The sequence below is a fragment of the Vipera ursinii genome, assembly GCF_947247035.1.
Source record: "Vipera ursinii genome assembly, chromosome: 2".
NCBI lineage: Eukaryota > Metazoa > Chordata > Lepidosauria > Squamata > Viperidae > Vipera > Vipera ursinii.
In genome coordinates, this window is record NC_139513.1 from 17,204,199 (window position 1) to 17,217,053 (window position 12,855).

Here is a 12,855-nt window from a genome sequence, read left to right on the forward strand (position 1 = left end):
CTTGCCTTCCTTGGGGGAGACGTCAGGAGTGGCCTGAGAGTTCATGGCTTCCATGATGGCCATGGACTTGACCCAGATTATTCAGGGTCCGACCCACGAGGGGGGAAACATGCCCGACCCTATTTTTATCTCCGGGCAGTGGCTTAATGGTCTGATTGGGGTTTCTCCATCTACTCAACCCCTCTCATGGACAGATCATTATCTCCTGCGGCTGGGCCTCCGTCATGCCACTTCCTGCTGCTGGAAGGTGGAACTGACCAGGTCGTTCCACCCCAGACGCCTGATGGACCCGGAAGGGATTCAAATGGCGCTTGGACTGATTCCTGCCTCCTGGTTGAGACCTTGGTTTATGCCTGGCAACGGGCTGCTTCTGAGGCTCTTGACCACGTTGTGCCTTTGCGGCCTCTTACCCAGTGCAGGTCCCGGTTGGCCCCTTGGTTTTCCGTGGACCTACGGGAGATGAAGCACCGGAGGAGGGGCTTAGGGAGCATTTGGAGATCCAGTCGGTCCGAATCTGACCGAATACAGTTAAGATCTTTTACCAGATCTTACCTTGTGGCAATGGAGGTGGTGAAGCATGCTTACTTCACCACCCTCTTTGCGTCCGCAGATAATCGCCTGCCCCCCCTGTGTAGGGTGACCCCTTCCCTTTTAAATCAGGGGACAGGGGAAGATCCCTTGCGGGGATGGGCCAAGGAGTTTAGTCAGCATCTGCTGGACAAAGTTGCTCAGATTCGGACCGGTCTGGACTCTGACTGGGCAGTATCTGACGAGGGGGAAATGACGGGTCTCGCCGATATTATTTGGAAGGAATTTGACCCTGTGACCCAAATGGAGAGTGGCGCCTGCTGTTTAGAGAGGTGCGCACACACCTCTCCAACTCTTTGGAGAGCTGCGCATGCACCTCCGCCGGAACGGACAATGGCGCCGCGTTTGGAAAGCTGCCAGATCCCCCGCAACCTCCAGGTGAAAATCCTCCATTTTCTCTCTCACATCCCTCCCTTAAAAATTCTGTTCCCAGCGAGGCCCTGGGCTTTTAAAAGCCACCGGGGCCCAGCCGCTGTAGGCGAAGACCAGCTTCCTGGCTCGCTCCCTCTCTTTTCCGCAGGCATTATTTGCTCGAAAGTGTTTAAGTTTATTGCTCTAATAATGTTTCTAATTAGTGCTTCGGACCAGGTTCCTCTATTTTTGAGGGAGGGGAGAGGGAGGAGAAACTTATTGTAAAAAAAAATAGAGGGAAAAGACTCCGCTGGAAGCAATTCCTGCTTTGCAAAAGCCACTAGTGGCGAGAACTCCGTTCGGGCGGAGGTGCGTGCGCACCTCTCCAAAGGGGAGACCTGTCACCGCGCAGGTGCGTCCCATGTTTTTGCGCATGCGCAAAATGTTTTTTGTGCATGCGCATGTGTGGACGCACGCGCGTGCACTTTTTGCGGCTCACACTTTTTTGTTTGTGTGATGGAACCGGTTCTGAGTGGCTCTTTTTTTTCCGGTTGCCGACCCCTGCACTAGGAGATCTCTTTGCTGGTTTAGTTCATCAATTTTGGTCAGTTCTGCTGAGGAATCATCTACATTGGAGTCATTCAAAAAGCCTGTGTATTTTGCAGACAGCCGCTGGTAACTTCCACAGTTCTTGTTCCCCAATTACAAACTACTGGTAATACTTGACCAGAAAGACCTCCAATAACAAGTGCTTAAATTTGGGGGTGATTCCTGTGTAAAACATATGCAAATTGCTACTCTGAGGAGTCTATTTAGTTATCATATGAAATTAAAAATTTTGTTTAGCTTATTCTTGATTTTTAGTTATACAAATTCTCAATAAATTTATTACGGGCGAACAAATGAGTATTGATTAATCAAATAGGTAAGATTTTCTCCAAGATGATCTTTCACGATTTCCAGAAGAGGAGTATTGTACTGCAGGCACCTGTCCAGCCACCTGATTGGTCCACCTGGCCGGCGGGAATTCTTGGGCACCAGGTTGGGTGACACCTGCAAGGCGGGAGAATGGAGCCAGCGGCTTGACTAACGCTTGGTAGAGACTGGGGGATATAAGGGCAACCTGGGCAAGGAAGGCCACATGGAGTGAGATAAAGCAGAGTTACCCTAACCCTGTCTCCGAGTCATCTGTCGTGGCACCCAGACATAACAAGTATTTAAACAAAGACATGAAAAAAGAGATTGGTGCCAGCTCCATTAAACTGAAACCCTTGGTCCTCTAGGCTCACTTCTGCTCTAGCACCCTGGCAAACAAACCAGCGGGAGAAACGCTTTACGCCTAGAGAGCAAGTCTTGTCTCCAGGAAGGGAGAATAGAGGAGAGGAAGCTCTCTGCTCCAGCCATCCTGACAACCTCCAGGGCGAGGCAGAAGGCGAGGCTTCCCCTCATTGGTAGCCAGGGATCCAACCTGCCTTCCCCTCCCATTGCCCTCCCCGATTTCCATCCTGCGTCAGTCTCTGCATGTGACGGAGGCAGGTGCACTCACGAAGCTCTCGTTTTACAAGGAAAGGGGTCAGTGGCAAAAGGGGCTACCAGGCTACTCTGTTCCATCCGTCCTGCGCTGGACCCAGAAGCCAAGGAGAGCCCCTTTAATCACAAGAAAGGAACATGTCATAGAATGCAGACTATATTTTGAATAGAATTTATTATCTTCAGTTAACATTAGAAATTCGCAGAAAAATTCAAGCATGGGATGAGAATTAGGTACTGGTTGTGCTGAGCAGGGCTTATGTACATTTTAAGAGAAAAATCACGACTGCAATCTGGATATTTATGTAAAATAAAATGACAACATCCATATCAAACAGAATGCACCATTAAAATGGGCAATACCCAGAAGTTGACAAAATATTGTAAGGTGGGGGGGAAGAGAAACTTTGTATTCCAAATTAGTATACCCAGGAACCTAGGAATGTGGAGTGTTTGTCAAATGGCAAGAACCGCGGGGGGGGGGGGGGAATTCTACCAAAGGACAGGGACAATTGATCAGCTGGATAACCTTTCTACTCCACAAAATAACAAGAGGAAAAATAAAAATAATTTTGAAATTTTAAACAAGAGTTATATTAATGACCAATGGGGTTATAACACTAATAAACAAGATGTTACCAAAATAAATAGAAGGTGAAACAGAAATGATAAAAAAATCAGGTTTTGAGATTGAATAAAAAGTAAAATACTTGGGTGTTAATCTGACAAATATGAACTTCATGATGTTTCAAAATAATTACGTTAAGGTATGGGTTGAAGTTAATGAAGATGTGTTAAAAAGGTAAAAGCTACAGTTGTTGGCGACAATTTCTATGATTAAGAAGAGAGATTTATCTTGAACATTATTATTGTTCCAGACAAAACCTATTCTCTCAAGTGATGTAACAGTTAAAGCAGGGCTTTTCAAGCTTTTCACAGATTGTTCCGTTCGTCCTGCGCTGGAGCCAGAGACCAAGGAGAGCCCCAACTTTCAGCGGAGGCTCCCCAACTTTCCTGCAGAGCGCAGGACCCGGGCAGCAGCAAGCTGCCGATGAAGAGGGGCGACGCCGAGATCATCAGTCCTTCCCCGCCCTTTGCAGGCATCGCCGCCCCAGCCTCCGTTTCCGCCGCCCTCCTTTCGGCGAACCCCGCCCCCCTCGGAAGAAGAGCAGCGACGTAGAGATTCCGGGAGGCCGGAAAAGGAAGGTCCCCTTTCATTCTCTTCTATCAGGTCCCCTCTAGGAAGCACATATCTCTCGTTCTGGCTTCTTGTTGAGCAGGGGTCTTCAAACGTGCCTGGCTGAGGAATTCTGGGAGTTGAAGTCCAGAAGTCATTAAAGGGCCGACTTTGAAGACCGTTGTCTCCTCAGGCGGGTAAAGCCCGATTTCTGGGACTTCAACTCCCAGAAATCCTGAGCCAGCGTGTCTGTTGTTGAGGCACGTGAGCTAGGAGTCCTCAGGAAATTGGCGGGAATGATTTGCCGTTGCTCTCGTCAGGCGGGTAAAGGCTGAGCGAACGGAGAGCCATTTCTTCCGTCCTGCAAACCGGAGAAGGGGCTGCGGAGGGGCTGGGGGACATTTGGGACTGCGTCGGGCTTCTTTTGGCTGCCCTCGAGCAGGAGACCCGAAGGGATCCACAAGGATGGAGGCCGCCCTCAGCCCAGAGATCCACCGCCGGCGCTTCCGCGGTCTCGACGGCTGCCGCCAGGAGGCCGAGACGCCCCGGGAGCTTTGCAGCCGCCTGCACCGCCTGTGCCGGCAGTGGCTGCGGCCGGAGAGGAGCAGCAAAGGGGAGATGCTGGACCTGGTGGTGCTGGAGCAGCTGCTGGCCCTGCTGCCCGCGGAGATGGCGAGCTGGGTGAGGGAGTGCGGAGCCGAGAGCTGTTCGCAGGCGGTGGCCCTGGCCGAAGGCTTCCTCCTCAGCCAAGCCCAGCGGGAAGAGCCGGGAAAGGGGCAGGTGAGGAGGCGGGGGGGGGCTTCATCCCGGGAGCTCCATGGGGGGTGGAATGATCAAGAATCTAATCACTTCTGCAAGAAATCAAAGGGATTAGAAATATGACTCTGTAGCCTTTATTAAAACTATATTATCAAATATTTTGATAACTAATTTCATTTTTTTCCTAAATTAATTTATCCTTTTACATCTCTGTACCCTTGTGATGTTATCTGTTATGTATCCTGGTGCAGGCATCTGCATAGCAACAGCCACCAGGGGGCGTGGCCTGGACGGTTTTGGCGGGAAACCTAGTTTCTGCGGGAAACCTAGGGCCAACCCCATTGGCTGGCCGCCTGCCTGGCTAGATATATAAGGAAGTCAGGTAGGCCTTGTAATACAGTACGCACCCCTACACAATAAAGAGCTGAACACTTACTCCGGCTGGCGTCTCTTCCTTGCATCGGACCCACTACATTATATTGTTGCAAAATCAAGAGACTCAGACCTTGGAATCAAAAGAAGTTTGGTTTATTTTGCGCAAAAGGTTCAGAGCAAAAAGCAAAGGCAATGTCTGAACACCTTGTCATGGAAAAGCAAGTACATATATAGTCTCCAAAAGTAGCAAAACACGGAAATGTAACTTATGAGCTCTAATTGGCTCATTTCTAGCCCCTCTTTGCATTGCTAAATTGTTTTGCAACCTTGTCTCTTTGGTAACATCTAGGTTTCCTGTACCATGTATGTGGTTAGCTACAAGTGAGACATGTGGTTAGCTGCAACTGAACTGTGTGCTAGCTTATTATTTTTTTATTTATTTTATTTATTTATTCGTTTTATATACCGCCCTTCTCCCGGAGGACTCAGGGCGGTGTACAGAGCAAAGTAAGTATACAATAAACCAACAATAAAACAAAACCCCAGATCTACAAATAAAACCCCAAATCTATCAGGCCAGGCTGGCTTGCTGGAATAGATAGGTTTTTAAATCTCGCCGAAAGGTGCGAAGGTCGGGGGCCATCTGGATTTCGGCTGGTAAGCGGTTCCAGAGGATTGGCGCACCCACCGAGAATGCTCTCCCCCTGGGGGTCACCAGCCGGCATTCTCTGACTGGTGGCACCCTGAGGAGGCCCTCTCTGTGGGAGCGCACAGGACGGAGGGGTGCTGACGCTGGCAGTAGGTGCTCCCGTAGGTATTCCGGACCCATGCCATGTAGGGCTTTGTATGTCATCACTAGCACCTTGAATTTCACCCGGAAGGCAACTGGAAGCCAGTGCAGCTCACGAAGCAGAGGTGTAATATGGGAGTATCGGGAAGCCCCCAAAAGCGTCCGTGCAGCTGCACTCTGTACCAGCTGAAGCTTCCGAGTGATTCTCAAGGGCAGCCCCATGTAAAGAGTGTTGCAGTAGTCAAGATGAGAGGTCACAAGTGCATGGGTGACTGTACATAAGGCATCCAGGTCCAGATAGGGTCGTAGCTGGCGCACCAGACGAACCTGAGTGAAAGCCCCCCTAGTCACAGCTCCTATGTGATCTTCTAAGGAGAGCTGTGAATCTAGGAGGACACCCAGGTTGCGAGCCCTATCTACGGGGGGCAGTAACTCGCCCCCAATATTAAGGGATGGAATACTCTGAATATCCTGACATGCCGGTATGTACAGCCATTCAGTCTTGTCCGGGTTGAGTTGAAGCCTGTTCCTCCCCATCCATTCCTGGACCACTTCCAGGCAACGGGACATCACGTCAAGGGCATCACTGATGTGGTTTGGGGTCGAGATGAAAAGCTGGGTGTCATCAGCATACTGATGATAACCCACTCCAAAACCATGGATGATCTCACCTAGCGGCTTCATATAGATGTTAAACAGGAGAGGTGAGAGGACCGACCCCTGAGGAACTCCATAAATGAGAGGCCTCGGGGTCGATCTCTGGTCACCCGCCAACACCCACTGTGAACGTTCCAGAAGGTAGGAGGAGAACCACTGAAGAACAGTGCCTCCCACTCCCAATCTCCTGAGACGCCGAAGTAAGATACCATGGTCGATGGTATCAAAAGCCGCAGACAGGTCTAATAGGACCAGGACAGAGGAATGACCCCTGTCCCGAGCCCGCCAGAGATCATTCATCAGAGCGACCAATGCCGTCTCCGTGCTGTGTCCGGGCCTGAAACCCGATTGGTACGGGTCTAGATAATCAGTATCTTCTAGGAACAGAGGAAGCTGATGCGCCACTACGCTCTCAACAACCCTCGCAAGAAAGCGAAGGTTGGAGACCGGGCGAAAGTTGTTTAAAACAGCTGGGTCCAGGGAAGGCTTTTTGAGGAGGGGTCTCACCACCGCTTCTTTCAAGGCTGCGGGGAAACTGCCCTCTTTCAATGAAGCAGTTACCACTGCATGGATCCAGCCTCGTGTCCCATCCCGAGCCGAATAAACCAGCCAGGAGGGGCACGGGTCCAATAAGGATGTAGTGAAGCTTAGCTTCCTCATGATCCTTTCTACCTCGTCCAGAGTCACAGGATCGAACTCTTCCCAGATAACATCAACAAGACTGTCCATGTTCTCATCGTCAGTCTCTGCCCAGTTGGAATCCAGACTGGTCCGGATCCGAGCGATTTTGTCCAGAAGATGTTGGCTAAATTCCTCAGCACGACCCTGCAAGGGATCCTCCTTCACCTCTAGATTAAGAAGGGAGCGGGTCACCTTAAACAGGGCGGTCGGGCGATTATCTGCGGACACGATAAGGGCAGCAAAGTAATTAGACCTTGCCCTCCTTAGCGCCGCGAGATAAGACCTCGTAAAGGACCTTAGTCGCAATCGGTCGGATTCGGATCGGCTGGATCTCCAACAGCTCTCTAGGCCCCGTCTCTGCCGTTTCATCTCCCGGAGCTCTGTAGAAAACCATGGAGCCCACTGGGATCTGCAACGGGTCAGGGGCCGCATGGGTACAACTCGGTTGAGTGCTTCAGTGGCTGCCTTTTCCCAGGCTTCCACCATGGCACTGGCCGAGCTATGAGCAAAGGAGGCAGGTGGGGGGCCAAGCGCTGTTTGCAACCGCCCAGGGTCCATAAGCCGCCTTGGGCGGTACCATTTCATTGGTTCAGTAACCCCACGACGGGGAGTGGCAAAGCGGAAGGTCAGCCGCAGGAGATGATGATCTGTCCATGACAGGGGCGTAACAATTGGAGAGCCCCCACCCAGATCATCTAACCACTGTCCAGATAGGAAAATCAAATCGAGCATGTGTCCTCCTACATGAGTTGGGCCCTGGATTATCTGCGTCAGGTCCATGGCCGTCATGGAAGCCATGAACTCCCGAGCCAACTCAGATGATCTCCCCAGGGATGGTAAGTTGAAGTCACCCAAGATCATAATTTTGGGGAACTCAACCACCAGTCCCGAGAGGATGACAAGAAGCTCGGGCAGGGCTGCTGCTACGCGACTAGGTGAAAGGTACACTAGCAGCAAGCCCAACTGAGCCTTAGGGCCACATCTAAGGAGGAGAGACTCACACCCGAAAGATGTGACCCACAGGTGAACTTGTGGTTTGACATTTTCCATTTCCTTGTTCTTCTTCTAATACATTTTTCTTCATGCCTCACTTTTGTGTCCTACCTCACATTTATGACATGCAGCATTTTGATGTATTCTTTGTATCTTTCTTTATAGCCTGCCTCAATATTATCCATATATCTCATAATAATCAGTGTTTAGGTTCTGATCTGTGCTATCTGAATCTAGATAAGGGGAAGGAACTGGATTATGTGAATGGCCTCTGATACCCCTAGAATACCACAATGGTAAGAGAAACAAACTGATTAACAGTTATTAACAGTTTATCTACTTAAAAACACAGCCTGCTGTTTTAACTCCCATTTACTCAGAAATATAAGTCACATACAGAGTCCCTGAAGTGTCTCTGATTTCAGTTGGGGAAAGCAAAATGTAAGGAATGTGAACTATCATATTGTCCTCTGAAAATGGATTATGAATCAGGCTGTTCTTCAAATGCAGGAGCCGTTCACAGGGGAGATTTCAAAAGAGCTCTGGGGCAGAGTAGATCAATCCAGCTCTATTCAAGAGGTGATTTACAGGAGGACCCAATTCTGGCCACCTTGCCAGGTAGGTGCAGGTTTTTTCTGAGAACAGTAGCGTTCCAGCTCCATCCATTCAGGAGCTGTGTTTAATACCAAAAGCTGAGTCTATGTGGACTTGAACACAGTGTCCACCCACATTTGGCTTTCAAGATTGTGCTGGAAATTGAAATGCGACAATTCATAGGCAGGAACCTTTTGTTAGAAATGAAATTTAATTGTAGAAAGAATTTAATATTTCTTAATGCTATTAAGAAAAGTGCCTAAAGTAGTTAGAAATGAAGCCCATGAATTGAAACTATAACAGTGGGAATAAACATACCTGAGAAGTGTTTATTTAGTTTATTAAATATTTATGCCACCTATCTCCTTTGTAATGTGTCTGTAAGTATACCAAGAAAAATACAGCACATGAAGTCAACACTAAGTGGCTGAAACAATAAAACGGTTGATCAACGTTGGCTGTTTCAATTCTGCAACCTGGAAGCAGCTAAGCCGTGATTTATAAAGGTGCAACTTCCCAGCCCCATGGACTATGTGGACAAGATGACATGAATCCGTCCTGAATGTTCATTTGGCTCTTGCAACTCTGTGTTTTCCCTTGTGTGCATTGAGAGAGAACTTTCAACTGTTTCCTGGGATTGTCTACTTTTTTCTCTTTCTAGAACACTGATCCCTTTGAGGAGGTGACTGTGGACTTCACAGATGAGGAATGGAGGCTGCTAGATTCTGGGCAGAAGGCCTTGTGCATAGAAGTCATGCAGGAGATTTCCGTCAATATGGCTGCTCTGGGTAAGGGCACACAGTTCAATTCGCTATAAGGTCGTGGCAGAAACATTCCACAAAGAATTAAGAAAGATCCTAGATAGTCCATTGAAGTGACTGAACAGATTGACTGATTCAAAACTAAAGCTTTAATCTGTGTTTTAGATGACAACATTATTTCTATGTGATGAAGATTCTCCTATATAACAATTTGGAGATATCACATCCTGGCTAGCCAAATGGATTGTACTAAACTTGAAATGCAGATTGGCATATTTTTGAGTGGGACCCTTCTAAATTTTAATCAGAATATTAATTTTCATTTCCCCCCTCATGCAGATGATGTGTCTGTGAATGAGAAAAACAAGGAGGGAAGGTTAAATCTACTCGAAATAGAGAAGAATAAAATAAAAGTGATCCTTCGCCATCAGAGGGACACCAAAATGCTAAGGAGAAAACAGCCAGAAAATGGAAGGGAGAAGCCATCCACTTTTCTTGGTATTTCTGGCTTTTTATCCAAGCAAGATCAGAAAGAAATGAGAAAAGAAAAATATAGAAAAAAAGAAAACATGAATTCAAATTACATAACTATGGCAGAAACCAGACTAAAAAAAACATGCATGCCTCTAAAAACTATGGAGAATAACTCCTTCGTTTCTACTTCAAAGAAACCACATACCTCTGTAAAAACTGGGGGGGATTGCAGTCTGAGCAGAAAGAGGAAACTGTGCATGAAATGTGGAAAGAGTTTCAGTAACAAATGTCATCTTATTTACCACCAAATGATCCACACTGGGGAACGACCATATAAATGCATGGAATGTGGAAAGACCTTTACCCAGAAAAAAGATCTTAATCATCATGAAAGGATCCACACTGGAGAGCGACCGTATAAATGCCTGGAATGTGGAAAGACCTTTATCCAGAAGGGAAACTTTAATCTTCATGAGAGGATCCACACTGGGGACAGACCATATAAATGCATGGAATGTGGAAAGAGTTTCATTAGAAACTGTCATCTTAATAACCACCAAAAAATCCACACTGGGGAGCGACCATATAAATGCATGGAATGTGGAAAGAGCTTTACCCAGAAAGGAGATCTTAATCTTCATGAGAGGATCCACACAGGGGAGAGACCGTATAAATGCATCGAATGTGGAAAGACCTTTGCCCGGAAAGATGATCTTAATCGTCACAAAAGGATCCACTCTGGGGACAGACCGTATAAATGCATGGAATATGGAAAGAGTTTCATTAGCAACAGTCATCTTAATCACCACCAAAGGATCCACAATGGGGAGCAACCATATAAATGCATGGAATGTGGAAAGAGCTTTACCCAGAAAGGAGATCTTAATCTTCATGAGAGGATCCACACAGGGGAGAGACCGTATAAATGCATGGAATGTGGAAAGAGCTTTGCCCGGAAAGAATATCTTAAACGTCATGAAAGGATCCACACAGGGGAGAGACCGTATAAATGCATGGAATGTGGAAAGACCTTTACCCAGAAAGGATCTCTTATTGTTCATGAGAGGATCCACACTGGGGAGCGACCATATAAATGCATGGAATGTGGAAAGACCTTTACCCGGAAAGAACTTCTTAAATGTCATCAAAGGATCCACACACAGGAGAGACCGTATAAATGCATGGAATGTGGAAAGACCTTTACCCAGAAAAATCAGCTTAAATATCATGAAGGGATCCACACTGGGGACAGACTATATAAATGCATGGAATGTGGAAAGACCTTTACCCAGAAAGGACGTCTTATTCTTCATGAGAGGATCCACACAGGGGAGAGACCGTATAAATGCATGGAATGTTGAAAGACCTTTACCTGGAAAGGAGCTCTTAAACTTCATGAGAGGATCCACATTGGGGAGAGACTATATAAATGCATGGAATGTGGAAAGACCTTTACCCAGAAACATCAGCTTAAATGTCACGAAAGGATCCACACTGGGGACAAGCCATAGAAATGCACGGAATGTGGAAAGAGCTTCATTAGCAAAAGTAGCACTGGGCTACTCAGCATGCTTCTCTTTTTCTCTCAAAGAGACTGGCTGAAAATGTCCCCCATCAAAAGGTGTTCTAGGGGCTGGGACTAAGAAGTTTCATGTAGCATTTGAATAAGTCTTCCTTTTTTTTTTCTCCTCTTTTTTTCTCTTTTTCTTTTTTTTATATATCTTATATTAATAGTGTTTGTAATTACCCTATATGAGCTAGAGAGAGATGGATTTCAGAGTTTATGGTTGTTAGCATATGAATGTCTACGATTGGTTTTTTTTGGTTTTTTATACCTTGTACTTAGCTCTGGGAAGTTGGGGGGGGGAGGGGGGAGGGGTAGGGAGGGAGGGATAGGGGAGGGCTAGGGGGGATTGTTAAAGATAAAATGTATGATAAAACTTTTCAATAAAAAAAAGGTGTTCTAGGGGCAACTCCTGGACTAGGCTGGCTAAATGAACTTTGGATTCCAAGGGTCTGAGCCTTCTTCAGACTGCATTTTATCCTCTGAAAAGGGAAAGGAGAGCTTTCATGCTGCAAAGGACTATAAGCTGCAACCCCCTCCAGCTCAAAAACTGAATAACATTCCAGTGTTCCATGCTTGTTATTTTCCAACTGGAATAATCTGGATGCAGAAATGATCACTGAAGTCAGTGGGAAAAGGACATCCTGAGAAGAGTTACAATCTCTATTCCTAAGTAAGAGACCTTCATGTTCTTGATGTGTTACTAATTTAACAATTTCAGTGATTCACCTAACAAATGGGGCACGTAAAGTCATAAAATGGGACAAAACTCATTTAACAAATTTCTCCATTAGCAACATCAATTTTGGACTCAATTCTGGTTGTAGGTTGAAGACTGTCTACACACCCACTTACCACAATTTAAATAGAAAAATTGTGCTTCTTTCTCTACCATTAATCTTTGCACTGTTCTATCCCCTTCTCTCCCTCTCCTTGTCTTAAAGAAGCTTCTTCTCTGGCAACACCGTAGCTCCAGCTAACACTCAGTCCTGTGTGGTTTGCGACCAGTTCAGCTCATCCCCCGGCAAACGTTTCTACTCCTCCCCCCCTTTTTTTACACTGCTTTTCAACCCACCGTATGTGTTGTACCTGCCCACTGCCAAAGTACCACCAGTTGGACAAGTACAACAGGTTGAAAAGCACTAATTTAAAGAATGGCAGAAAAACATCAAAATATTATTTACTGTTTTTATTTGCTGCCTGTCTCGCCACAAGGGGGCTCGGTGTTTACAAAGTTAAAAGCAATAAAAGAGTGTGTGGTCCTTACTCAGTGTGTGGTCTTCAATGGAACTGCATCTATATGGAGGGAAGTGTGTAGTGGCGTGCACCAGGGCTGTGTTTTAGGCTCAGTGCTCTTCAGAAGATAGGCTTAAGATACAGAAGGATCTTGACAGACTTGAACATTGGGCACTATCTAACAAAACGAAATTCAGTGGTGAAAAAAATAAGGTTCTACATTTAGGCAAAAAAACCCAAATGCACAGGTATAGTATTGGTGGTATCTTGCTCAATAGTAATAACTGTGAAAGGGATCTCTGACTTTTAGTGGACCAGACGTATC

The 12,855-nt window shown here is 46.7% G+C and overlaps 1 protein-coding gene across 2 annotated transcripts; it reads left to right on the plus strand.

The window, feature by feature from the left end:
* Positions 1-7,921: 7,921 nt before the first annotated feature.
* On the plus strand, positions 7,922-12,551 carry LOC310636104 (uncharacterized protein). 2 transcript variants are annotated; one of them, XR_014491604.1, is made up of 4 exons: positions 7,922-8,519; positions 9,157-9,283; positions 9,596-11,351; positions 11,689-12,551. XR_014491604.1 is itself a non-coding variant. In XM_083355631.1 (3 exons), exons 1-3 carry the CDS (start codon positions 8,385-8,387, stop codon positions 11,089-11,091), a joined length of 1,758 nt encoding a protein of 585 aa, XP_083211757.1. In that variant the 5' UTR covers positions 7,922-8,384; the 3' UTR covers positions 11,092-11,672. The 2 variants fall into 2 exon arrangements, 1 of the variants encoding a protein (XP_083211757.1); XM_083355631.1 differs by lacking the exon at positions 11,689-12,551 and having other exon boundaries at positions 9,596-11,672.
* Positions 12,552-12,855: the final 304 nt, after the last annotated feature.

Bases quoted from the DNA above. Each gene is read 5' to 3' on its own strand.
- LOC310636104 (XM_083355631.1), top strand. From the start codon at position 8,385: ATGAATCAGGCTGTTCTTCAAATGCAGGAGCCGTTCACAGGGGAGATT. The intron at 8,520-9,156 runs GTAGGTGCAGGT...TTCTCTTTCTAG, and splicing joins AATTCTGGCCACCTTGCCAG to AACACTGATCCCTTTGAGGA. The intron at 9,284-9,595 runs GTAAGGGCACAC...CCCCTCATGCAG, and splicing joins CGTCAATATGGCTGCTCTGG to ATGATGTGTCTGTGAATGAG.